The 11,936-nt window shown below is 25.9% G+C and overlaps 3 protein-coding genes across 4 annotated transcripts; all 3 read left to right on the forward strand.

The window, feature by feature from the left end:
* Positions 1-634: 634 nt before the first annotated feature.
* LOC128958204 (zinc metalloproteinase nas-13-like) lies at positions 635-1,861 on the forward strand (the record flags this gene model as incomplete). Its single annotated transcript, XM_054304019.1, has 4 exons — positions 635-961; positions 1,060-1,486; positions 1,561-1,605; positions 1,689-1,861. Coding segments are annotated over exons 1-4 (909 nt in total), but the record flags the coding sequence as incomplete, so codon positions are not given.
* A 2,446-nt stretch (positions 1,862-4,307) lies between these two features.
* LOC128958205 (pupal cuticle protein 36-like) lies at positions 4,308-5,257 on the forward strand. Its single transcript, XM_054304020.1, has 2 exons — positions 4,308-4,316; positions 4,397-5,257. Exons 1-2 carry the CDS (start codon positions 4,308-4,310, stop codon positions 5,255-5,257), a joined length of 870 nt encoding a protein of 289 aa, XP_054159995.1.
* Positions 5,258-6,880: 1,623 nt separating this feature from the next.
* On the forward strand, positions 6,881-11,674 carry LOC128957698 (protein white-like). 2 transcript variants are annotated; one of them, XM_054303502.1, is made up of 12 exons: positions 6,881-6,922; positions 8,899-9,096; positions 9,180-9,228; positions 9,319-9,580; positions 9,651-9,749; positions 9,824-10,037; positions 10,120-10,247; positions 10,317-10,541; positions 10,609-10,740; positions 10,826-10,918; positions 10,996-11,237; positions 11,323-11,674. In XM_054303502.1, exons 2-12 carry the CDS (start codon positions 8,985-8,987, stop codon positions 11,633-11,635), a joined length of 1,869 nt encoding a protein of 622 aa, XP_054159477.1. In that variant the 5' UTR covers positions 6,881-6,922; positions 8,899-8,984; the 3' UTR covers positions 11,636-11,674. The 2 variants fall into 2 exon arrangements, with proteins under 2 accessions (XP_054159477.1, XP_054159478.1); XM_054303503.1 differs by lacking the exon at positions 6,881-6,922 and adding an exon at positions 8,142-8,205.
* The last annotated feature ends 262 nt before the right edge of the window (positions 11,675-11,936 follow it).

Consider the following 11,936-nt stretch of genomic DNA (forward strand, 5'->3'; position numbering starts at 1 on the left):
TTGGAGCAACTATTAAAATAAAATTCATTAACAATTAACATAATGTTTAATATTAAGGTTTTGTTTATTTAAAATTAATATTTAATTAACTTTAAAATTTGTTTATAAGCCTAAAGTATTACAATCAATTCTATAGCTCTTCATAATATAATATAATTATAATATTAATATAAGATAAAATAGATATGAAATTTTATGAAAAAATGATAACTTTTACTTATTATAGAATTTAAATGATATAATGTTTTTTAATATAATCTAAATTATTTTTATATCTAGTTTAGTATTATACAAGTCATTCACGATTTGTCCCAAATTTATGATAATGATAAATATTAAATTTTATTCTAATAAATAAATAAAATATAGGTTTTAAACACAAGTCAAATAGTTTTACATAATAATAATAATAAACTATTTATAATAAATTCTCATAAATATAAAAGTCAATATTAACAATGAATTCATATTAATTAAAAATCAGAGTAAACCCCGCATTTAGATGGTATTCAATGTTGGCTATAAATATGTGACATTAAATCTATTACTCAAATATTATATATTAGTAGTAATATATAATTCAGTAATTTTATGTATTAAATAATAAAATTGAGTTTAAAAACTTTAAAAAATGGTATCAAAATGTATTCATCTATTTTTAACAATTATAGTGATATATATTAAGAATTCAATTCAAATGCCCAGTAATCGACTTATGGACGAAACAATGAACACTACTGAGAATAGTAAAACAAATGATGACATACCAGTGCTGACCACAGCTTCTAAAGTACTATTAAAACCACAACCACTGACCGATAAAGACTTTGAAAATGGTCGCCGACTTACTCGCCAACAACTGTACGGACAATCAGTCGATAGTGATACAAACCATTCAGACCTAATAAATGATAAAAATTTGTTTGAAGGCGATATTGTTGTCAAAAATCGGTCAAATCTTGTAATTGAATAAATGAATTATGAAAATAATTTATAATAATAATAATTTTATTATTAATATATTATTATTATTATTATTTGTTTGATTGTAATTTTTAGGTAACCCGTAATGCAATTCGTGCCAATTCAATGAAGTGGCGAAACGGTAAGATACCATACATACTGTCCAACGATTACACCGATGCAAACCGTTCGCTCATTGCTCGGGTGTTCGAAGAGTTCCACAATAAGACGTGCATCAGATTCGTACCGAAGCGCTGGTTTCACTACAGTTATCTACATATTATGCCCGGTGTTGGCTGTGCCTCACTAGTAGGCCGAGTAGGTGGACAACAAGTGGTAACACTGGGCGACGGTTGTCTGACAATGGGTATCATAGAGCACGAGCTGTTGCACGCCGTCGGCTTCTGGCACGAACAAAGTCGGGCCGATAGAGATGATTACGTCCGAATCAATTGGGATAATGTGGAAAAGGGAATGGAAGGCAACTTTATTAAGTTTTCATGGAATGACATACAATCACTCGGTTGGAAAAAACAACTAAAAAAATATGATTTATACAAAAATGTAATTTCAATTTTTCTAACCATTATTATATAGGTGTCCAATATGATTATGCATCTATAATGCATTATGGCACACATGGTAATTATGTTTTTTTTATAAATAAAAAATAGTTAATTATTAGATGATCTCAGACTATTGTAACCATTTTGTCACACCTGTAGCTTTTGCTAAGGGATTCGGTTCGACATTAAGTCCTCTTCGTGATGTACCCACAGGTGTTAAAATCGGACAGAGAGTGGCAATGAGTGAAAGTGACATCAAAAAAGTTAACCATTTGTATGATTGCAATAGAGATGCGCGAAATGATAACTTAATATCGGCTCTCCTTAGACTTATAATAGATATTAAAAATAGATTATAATAACTGTAATAATAGTTTTATTCACAAAAAAGATTTCAATTTAGTTAATTAATTTGTTCATTAGTTATCATTTATGGTAAATAATAATTTAGTAATAATGTTAAAAATCATTGTAATTTATTCATAATCAGTATTATTCAGATATAATAAAATATTTTTTTTTTGTACAACTTATATATTTGAAAATTATGCATATATTGTATTTTTTAAATTGTAAAATTTAAATTTATTAATAATTTTTGCCAATTGAGTGAAATGCCAATTTTGAAGTATAATGTTAAAATGTTTTTAAGTGTCATGAAGTGATTTTTTTATAATAAAAAATATATATTGATGTCTATATCAAGTGTACAAAATACACTACATAAAGTAATACAATGATAAACTTATAAAAGTTTAAAAGTAAATAAAAAGATTTAAAACAATTTTATTTTTATGTTTAAATTATTCACAATAAATAAATTTCTTTAATATCGATTTACTTTCACAAAAGTGCTCTTAAATTCACACTTTTATTGCTTAAATTTTTGTTTTACTTTGTGGTAAATAAATAACAGTAAAATAAAACCTATTTATTAATAATAATACAGTACTGTGTAGTTAAATAGGATTAAGAAAAATTTGTAAACTAATAGTATAATAATTTACAATTATTGTATAAAAAAAGATATATGAAACCATTTGGTAATTGATAGTCACATAAAATGTTTAATTATGTATCGGAAGTTTTTTGTGACAAATTTTATTAGTTTTTATTTTTAAAATAATAAGAGTTAAGTTAACAGAAATATAGTTAAGTTTATTTAACATTATTATGTATGTAAGCATAATAAAAAACCATATAAAGGTTAAAAAAGATAATAAAAAATTAATTTAATTTTTTTATAAAAAAATAAAGGAAATTGTTTTTTATTGATGAAACTTAAATTAAATGTAAAAAGTGAAAATATACAGTACAATCTTCATATAAATAACAAATAAATTATAGGATTACTCTATTTTTATAATAAATATATGTAACTATTTATTTTATTACTATTGAATTTATTTATCAAGTTTTTTAATTACAAATTTGTTTCATATTTTATAAAACCGAAATTTTTAACATTTAATTGTTAATATTTTATTAAATTATTGTTACTCATATTTCAGAAATTTTATTATCATTATTTATTAATTATCTAATTAATAATTTAATAATTCAGTTAATTTAATCAATTGTTAGAAAATTTTAAAATTAAAATTATTGAATTTAATTAATTAACATTATATTACATTAATTTAAAATAAATATATTGCAGATTATATTTTTCATATCTCATACAAACAAAATTGCATTACAAATCTATGTAAAAGAGGAATATAATTATTTTTAATTGTTTCAAATTTTTTAAACTTTTTATGTTTTTCATTGTTTAAAACTTATTAATGAAAATCATAACATATATTTCAAAATCAAATCAAAACTACTACTCATAAATGGCTTAAAAATTAATTCAAATATTACTATAATGAGAAACGATAATAATTTTTAATTTATGGTATTATTATTATGAATTTAATTTATTATTTTATTTTATTATTTATTCAATTTATTAAATAGTTTCATTTGAAAAAGAAAAATTTTGCAATAATTGATTTAAAATTTCATTTTTATTAAATATCATTTAGATCAGACATACAATATTTATTTTATTGAAATCTATATTAAAAAACTAGTGTAACTAATTGTTATTACATTAATTAAAATTAATTCAAATGCCTATTAAAATGTTTTTAACATTTATACAGACAAAAAATATTGTATTGAATGTATTGCTTTGAAAAAAATATTCTCAAATTAAAAAAAATTGTTTGCATAATATATAGCCATATATTCAAATCCGACTTTGGCCTCAATATCCGTAATAAAACACTTTTATATATTTTTATGTGTTTCAATAAATAATATTATATAACAGCCCAAATAAACGGACAGGTAGTGAGTGTTTTATAGTATTTAAAAAACTACTTTTCATCTCATTATCATTTTTATATTTATACAGTTTAGACTCTCACTCATCAACTAACTGTCCCTTTGGGGCGATTAGTGTTAGAACTATATGAAGTGAGTGATACATAAAAAAGTGGTGAATCAATAAAAAAAATTTGCAATTATTTAAAAATATTCTATAATAATAGTGTATTAAAAAAATTTGAAAATTCTTGTGTCGACAGCAGCTAAAGTGGTTATTGTTGTTGTCATATATTAAAAGGTGGAAAGTTGTGTGTGTGTGTTGTTTGCCTACTAATCCACACAATTTTCAATCGGTATATAAGTTGGTGCAGACATTCAAACAAAAATCAAATCAAATCATCCAATCATTTATTCATACCATTCATACTTATATTCAAAGACATAAACATAAATCTTTCAAATATGTTTAAAGTAAGTAAAAGTTTATATTATTTTTTGTTGGATAACTTAATGTGTTTGTGATTTGTGTTTGGATTTTATTATGAAAATAGTTATTAATGTTATCGTCAGTCATCGCCTACTGTACAGCCAGTGGTGGTTATGGTGGATCTGCCGGTGCGTTCAGCTCATCGAACGGTAACGCCGGTGGCTTTGGATCATTGGGTGGCGGATACGGTGGCCTTTCATCAGGCAATGGTAATGGTTTCAACAGTGGATCGTTTGGCAACAGTTATGGAAGCAATGGTGGCGACAACGGTGGATACGGCAACGCTGGTGGTTATGGAGGACAGAGTAACGGACCCATTCAGGCGGCTGTCCATTCCCGACACAGTGTGGAGATCAGACCCGTTCCCACTCAAAACGCACCGATACAACCACAAGTCATTGAAGTAGATTCAGGAGATCTACCCATCATCTTAAACTTCAACTCCCGTTCCTCTCGATTGGTAGTCCAACAGAGTCACGCACCTGCTCCTCCACAAGAAGTACAGTCAACCAAATCGGAGGACGAACCTCACCGTTTAGTTCACGAAGTGCTTAAACCAGTTATCCAAGAGGTACGCGAAGTGATCACCCCTTACAGACGCATCGTCCAAGAGGTGCGACCAGTTGTTGAAGAGATTCACACAGTTGTAGCCAAGGGTGAGGCAAGACGTCGGGAAAACGATGGCTATCAAACAGGATCCACTAATGGAGGTTATGGTAACAACGGAGCCACCAATGGTTTCTCCTCTGGTGCCGGCGGTTACGGAAACAACGGCGGTTCAGCATTTGGTTTGACTGCTGGCGACAATGAGGGCGCTTACGGCACCCGATCCAATGTGATTGCCCTACCACGAGGCACCAACAATTATGGTACCAGTTCCTTGTCATTTGGCAAATCATCCTCATCCAAATCGTACAGATCATAAACACCACAAGTTTTACAAATAATTTTATTGGGTTTTATAAACTGTATATTCTTTGATACAATTTATTACTTTATTGGATAAACAAACACAACTACACTATTTAAATGATTAAACTTTATAATGTTTATTTTATTTTTTTTTAAATGAAAAAAAATTAACGATATTGATAAATTTATTATGATTTTATTTTTGTATGTATAGTTAGAATTATTTAAATTGCTATTTGAATGTTATTTTTGAGTAATAATTTAAGTTTAAAATTGTAATACAAACGCTATTAATTTTGGTTAATTGTAAAAAATAATAATATTATATAATTAATAATTTACAAAATAAAAAGAAATACCATTTTTTTGCTCAATTAATTTATGCATTTTTTATTACTTTTTTTAATTTATTAATTCATAATTACTGAAAATATAGTGAGTTAGTGATATGCTATAAGTTTAGTTGAGTACATTGTCCATGGTGAATTAGCTGTATTACACATTAATTATAAATAGCTACAGGTACAGTTATATTTTATCATGCATTAAGCTTATTTTAATGTGATTAAAGTATCAATGATACTAATGTTATCAATTACATAGAATTTTCAATAATTCTCATTTGAAACATTAACACTATTGTAAATTACAATTTGTAATATACCGTAAAATATAGTGTATTGTTATTAACAATAAGTTAAGTAATTAACCAAATTAGTTATTTAGTTATTAATAATACTGTATTTCATAATAATTGCTACTGCATTATCCATATCTTTTTTTACATTGCATTTACAATAATATTTATAAAGTAAACGTTATACAGTTTAACAACTTATTATCCAAACTAAGCACAAATTGATTTTATTAATAATTAAAAAATATATATTTAATTTAATAATGTTATTATTATTGAAAAATATACCATTTAAAAGTTACTTTTACCAGGACTGGAGTTATTTATTAAAAATAAACTAAATTGTTTATAAGTTTTATTTTGTTTTAATTATACAGCAGTACTGTAAAAGTAGTGTAATTTTATAGTAGAGTTCAAAAACATATTTATTGGATTCAATAAATACAATAAATCAATTGCTAATAAAAAAAATAGTTGGGATATTAATCAAATAAAAATTTAATATCATTGTAACATTTTATGATATTTATGATTAGACTTCAAAAATGATTATTATTAATGTACTGTAGTATTGCATTTGATGCTAAACATAGCATCATTGAGCGCATGAGGAGAGGGATAGGGAGATAGAGAGAGAAAGAAAGACAGACACAGAGAGACTCTTAAACGAGTTCATACATACACTGAGCACTTCCTACTTGTGGCACCCAATGATGTCAATATGAAAGTACCATGTTGAATTGTTGAATTGTTGTTGTTGTTGTTATGTTGTTGATTATGTTGAGTGGCAATTATAATACAGTATTGTCTTTATTATACAGATCTATTGTTTTGATTGACTTATAATCAAACTAAATGATATCTAAAATTTATCATATATTAAGTGTATAAGTTATATACAATAGTTAATAATATTATAAAATTTGATGCAAGCATTCGGCAACAAAATTTTTTTCTATTAATGACATAATATATTAAGTTTAATTTATACTGAATAATAAATAGATGAACAACTAAAATAGCAACTTTAAATAAGTACCGGTAAGTGTTGTATTTTTTAAATTTTAATAAACATAATGGTTAAACATTTAATTAATTAAATATCAAATATCATTAGTTAGTTAAATACTAAATAAAATGTACATACATTAAGTCACTGTATATACTACAGTATTGTTTTAAGGTAAAAAAATATGACTGGTCAATTATCAATAGTAATTGTAATAATTATATACATTATGTAATTACATTATTGAAAAAACAACATTGATTTTATCATTTATTTAAAATAAAGTAAAATTACAAATTTAGCGCTAAATGTAGATTATAATTAAATTATATTTACTATCAAAATAAAAAAATATATATCAATGTTTAAGTATGTTTAGTGTAAACATTTTTATATATCTAATAAATTTAATCAAATTTGATTTGTTTTGAACGATAACCATTTATTGCAATTGCATATTAAAAAATATATGTAATTTTTAAAAAATAAAACATATTTTACAATATTTACAGAACAGTATGTTATAAATACTAAATTTACACTTTGTTTAACCATTTATCGGTAAAAACCATATATGTATACAATTTTATAATTCAACAATTAATATCTAAACTATATAAACAGACTAAAATAAAATAATATTAATTTTTAGATAATTTATTTTACTATAAATTGTGATTTTTATTACAAAATAGCCAAATAGCAGTATTTCATATTTATAATGTTAATTTAATACTAAAATAGGTAATGTATATGTATCATATATTTAGAAATATAAAAATAACACATATTTTAATTTTAGCATAGTTTGATATACTAAAATTTTGTACTGTTAATATAAACTAATTACTTAAATATCTGATATAATATGAAATATATAATATTTTCCTTTATTTGTTATTATTGTCTGTTTCTATCAAACCATATAATTATTATATATTTATAAATTAAAGTATTTATTTCCCAACAAAACAAATTTTTATGGATTTATTATACTTTACTGTATTTAATATAAAAACAATTAATTTTTAAGGGAAAATTTTACATAAATTTGATTTTTTAAATGTTTTTGAAATTTTTATTATTATTACTTTGTGTTATCGATCAATATCAAGAGTGTTTTATTTCAATTTTCTAAAATATGTTTTTTTCATTATTTAATTTATTATCTGAAATGTTTTATCATTTGCTAATATCATAAATAAATCAATAATATTTCAAATATTGAATCAACGATTTGAGATAAACTTTAGTTCAATACTGTATTTTGTATTTATTTTGTTTAAATCATTTCATTGTCTATCACTACAAACTTGTAAGTTATGATACAATATAATTTTGTATCATATTTAAATAATCTTAAATATTATTAAATAATTAAATATATTATAATTACTGCAATAAAAGTGCAAATTAAATAAAATCAACAGGGAAGTTTGATATATCTATTATAGAATTTGATTAGATTTAATATTATTTAATTGCATTTAATTGGATATAAATAGATGTAATGATTAGTACAATACTAATATAATAGAAAATATTGTACAGTATATGATACTGTATTATTTAATTAAGAAACTTTAAAATCCAAATAAAATTTTGAAATTGAAGCAATTTTAAAACTTAAATATATATTAATTAATTAAAATAAATATTCATAATATCTATCACCGGTAAACTTTTAATTATTTAGTTTTGTAATATTGCAATAAGATTTACAATATTTTTGTGTTATATTAATATATAAATAATTCATATGAATTCTAAATTATTTAAATAGCAATTTATTTACTAATATAATAGGATATTTAAAATTTGTGAATACAATGTTTGCTATTAATTTTGTAATTAACTATGAAATTGAATAATTATATAATTTATATATAAGTTAAACCCATGGTTTAGTTAGTTACCAGTCATGTGATAACCAAGAGTTTCAAGGCTTAGCCCTAATAAACTTTAAGACATTAGGTAAACATTATATTTTTTTTGTTGTTGATTACAGGTATTACTAACAATGACTGGTAATAGCAGTCGCAGCCAATAAGTGTCATTTTGCCAAAAATTGTAACTGTTTTAGTAAAAAACAAAATGAGTGTCATATCGGAACCGGTGTCCCTTTCGTGGCACGACATCAATGTCTACACCAAACTGTCACTTCGTAAGCGAAAGAAAAGAGATCCCAGACATATACTCAGAAATGGTATCAAATATTTTTAATAAAAACAAATTATTTAAAAACAAATAGTGAAAACAAATTATTTATAAAAAAAATAAAAACTATAGTTAATGGACAGATCAAGGCTGGTCAATTGCTGGCTATAATGGGAGCCAGGTAATATATAGTTAAAAATTTTTAAAAATAAATATTTGAAAAATAAGTAATTTTATTAATTATATTTAAAATTTTATTTACCGTTAATAGTGGGGCTGGAAAGACAACATTAATGAATGTATTGACTCAACGAAATTTATCAGACATTGTCTTCGAGGGAACCGTTAGATTGAATGGCAGAATAGCCGACGCTAACAGAATTACGGCACTGTCTGCTTATGTCCAACAAAACGATTTATTTATTGACGCCTTAACTGTTAGAGAGCACCTGATGTTTCAGTCACGAGTACGTATGGATCAGTTTTTATCGGATAAGCTAAGAGATGACAGAATTAATCAAGTGATGCAAGATGTGAGTCAAAGAAATAAATAATAATAATTAAGACAATAACAAACAATTATTATTATATTTAAATGTCTAGTTTGCTTTGACCGAAAGTGCCGAAACTCGAATCGGCAAACCAGAGGACACAAAAGGTATATCAGGCGGTGAAAGAAAACGATTGGCATTTGCTTCAGAGGTAACTAAATTGTTAAACATAAAGAAATAAAATAGTAATATTGAAATAAACCGTATATTATACCAAACCATTAGTTACTAACAAACCCATCGATCATGTTTTGCGACGAACCCACCTCTGGTTTGGACTCCTTTATGGCGCTCAGTGTTATGGAAGTGCTCCGAGATATGGCAGCTTCTGGCAGGACAGTCATCTGTACTATACATCAGCCCTCTTCCGAAGTGTTTTCTGTGTTCAATCAATTATTACTATTATCTAATGGAAGGGTAGCTTTCTTAGGAAAATCAGGTAATAATTCACTTCAGATTTAGTAATACTATATTTATATACAGTATATCATATATTATATTATTATAATCTTATGGATTAGATAAAGCCATTGAGTTTTTTTCGAGTCTTGGCCTTCAATGTCCCAATAATTATAATCCGTCGGATTTTTATATCAAACAATTAGCAATAATTCCCGGACAAGAAAGTCAATCCAAAGAGAAACTGGAGGTTTGTATAAGAATTTACTAAAAGATCACTAATTTATTTTTAAAAATTATTGTTTGTTTGTGTTTGTAGACTATATGCGACCGATTTGTGGACAGTCCTTACGCTAAGGAGGTAATGCCCGAACAAATTTGCGAACAGTTTATCTCATCGTCTAAAGAGGACATCGAATATAAGACCAGCCGACGGGTCTATAAATCCAATTGGATCGTACAGTTTTGGGCACTACTGTGGCGATCACATCTAACAGTTATGCGTGAACCCAAAGTGACCCGAACCCAGATATCCCAAACAATTGTATGTAATTTTTTTCATTCAGATTAGTAACAGTATTGAGTATAATCATTATTTTTTTACTTCTCAGTTTGTGGCAGTCCTACTTGGTTTTATCTACTGGCGCCTTGAGTTAGACCAGTCGGGTATTCTCAATATAAACGGCGCCCTATTTTTATTAATAACAAACTTGAGCTTCCAACATGCTTACGCTGTTATCAAGGTGCTTATATATGTTATTTTTAAATAATATATTTTTTATAAAAAAACTAACTTAAATACCATATCTCTCTCTCTCTCATATATAGACATTTTGTATAGAATTGCCATTATTCTTAAGGGAACATAATAACGGCATGTATAGAGTGAGCGCCTATTTTTTCGCCAAAACGTTAGCTGAGGTAATATATCTATATATAAGGTTTATTTACAGATCTAAAGTATTTTTTAATTTTTTGTTTTTTTAATCAAATTTTAGGCACCGTTTTATTTGTTGCTTCCATTCCTATTTGTCTGTATATTTTATTACATGGTTGGCCTGAACAGCGGAATCATTCAGTTCCTTACGTGTGCATTGGTCAGTGTACTGGTGGCCAACACGGCCTGTAGTTTTGGTTATTTGGTGTCCTGTATGAGCAGCGATGTGACCATAGCACTGGCCATAACGCCTCCGGTTATGGTAGCTTTTCTAATATTTGGCGGCTATTTCTTGAACAATGAGTAAGTTGTCTTCAATTGTTTGTTTTTGTTGTGCAATCCATTTACCGATATTTTTTTCATTCATACAAAAACAATTGTCCAACAGTTCAGTTCCCATATATTTCATTTGGTTTAAGTACATATCGTTTTTCTATTACGGCAACGAAGCGCTGGTCATAAACCAGTGGCAAAACATACAGCACATCGCCTGTCCATTATTTAACAGTACAATCGATGAAATTGTGGACACGACTAACAAAACTATTACCTCTTGTATACCTAATGGTCAAGTGGTCATCAAATTGTTAAACTTTTCCGAAAATAATTTCTTGCGCGACATTTTAGCTTTGGTAGCTCTTATTCTAGTCTTTAGGACACTGGCCTACATTGCACTTCTCAATAGGTCTACTCGACGCTAATATATTTATGTATTTAATAATTATCATAATTTTTATAGCATTAATTTAATATAATTATGACTATTTTCTATATAATTTTTTTTTATCATTTCAATTATCCATAGCTTTTAATATACATTTACCGGTAATATTGATATAATTTTATATAAATCTAATACCGGTTTAATAATTTTTTTTTTACATAGAGATTTGTTAAGCAAATTGAGATTTATTGTATATATTTGATACTTATGGTATATTGTAAAGATACTCATCACTATTTTAAAACAACCCATTGTAATCTAATATAAAAACAAAAATT

The sequence above is a fragment of the Oppia nitens genome, unplaced genomic scaffold (genome assembly GCF_028296485.1).
Source record: "Oppia nitens isolate AA-2021 unplaced genomic scaffold, nextdenovo-longstitch-racon4-pilon3 scaffold3_pilon_pilon_pilon, whole genome shotgun sequence".
NCBI lineage: Eukaryota > Metazoa > Arthropoda > Arachnida > Sarcoptiformes > Oppiidae > Oppia > Oppia nitens.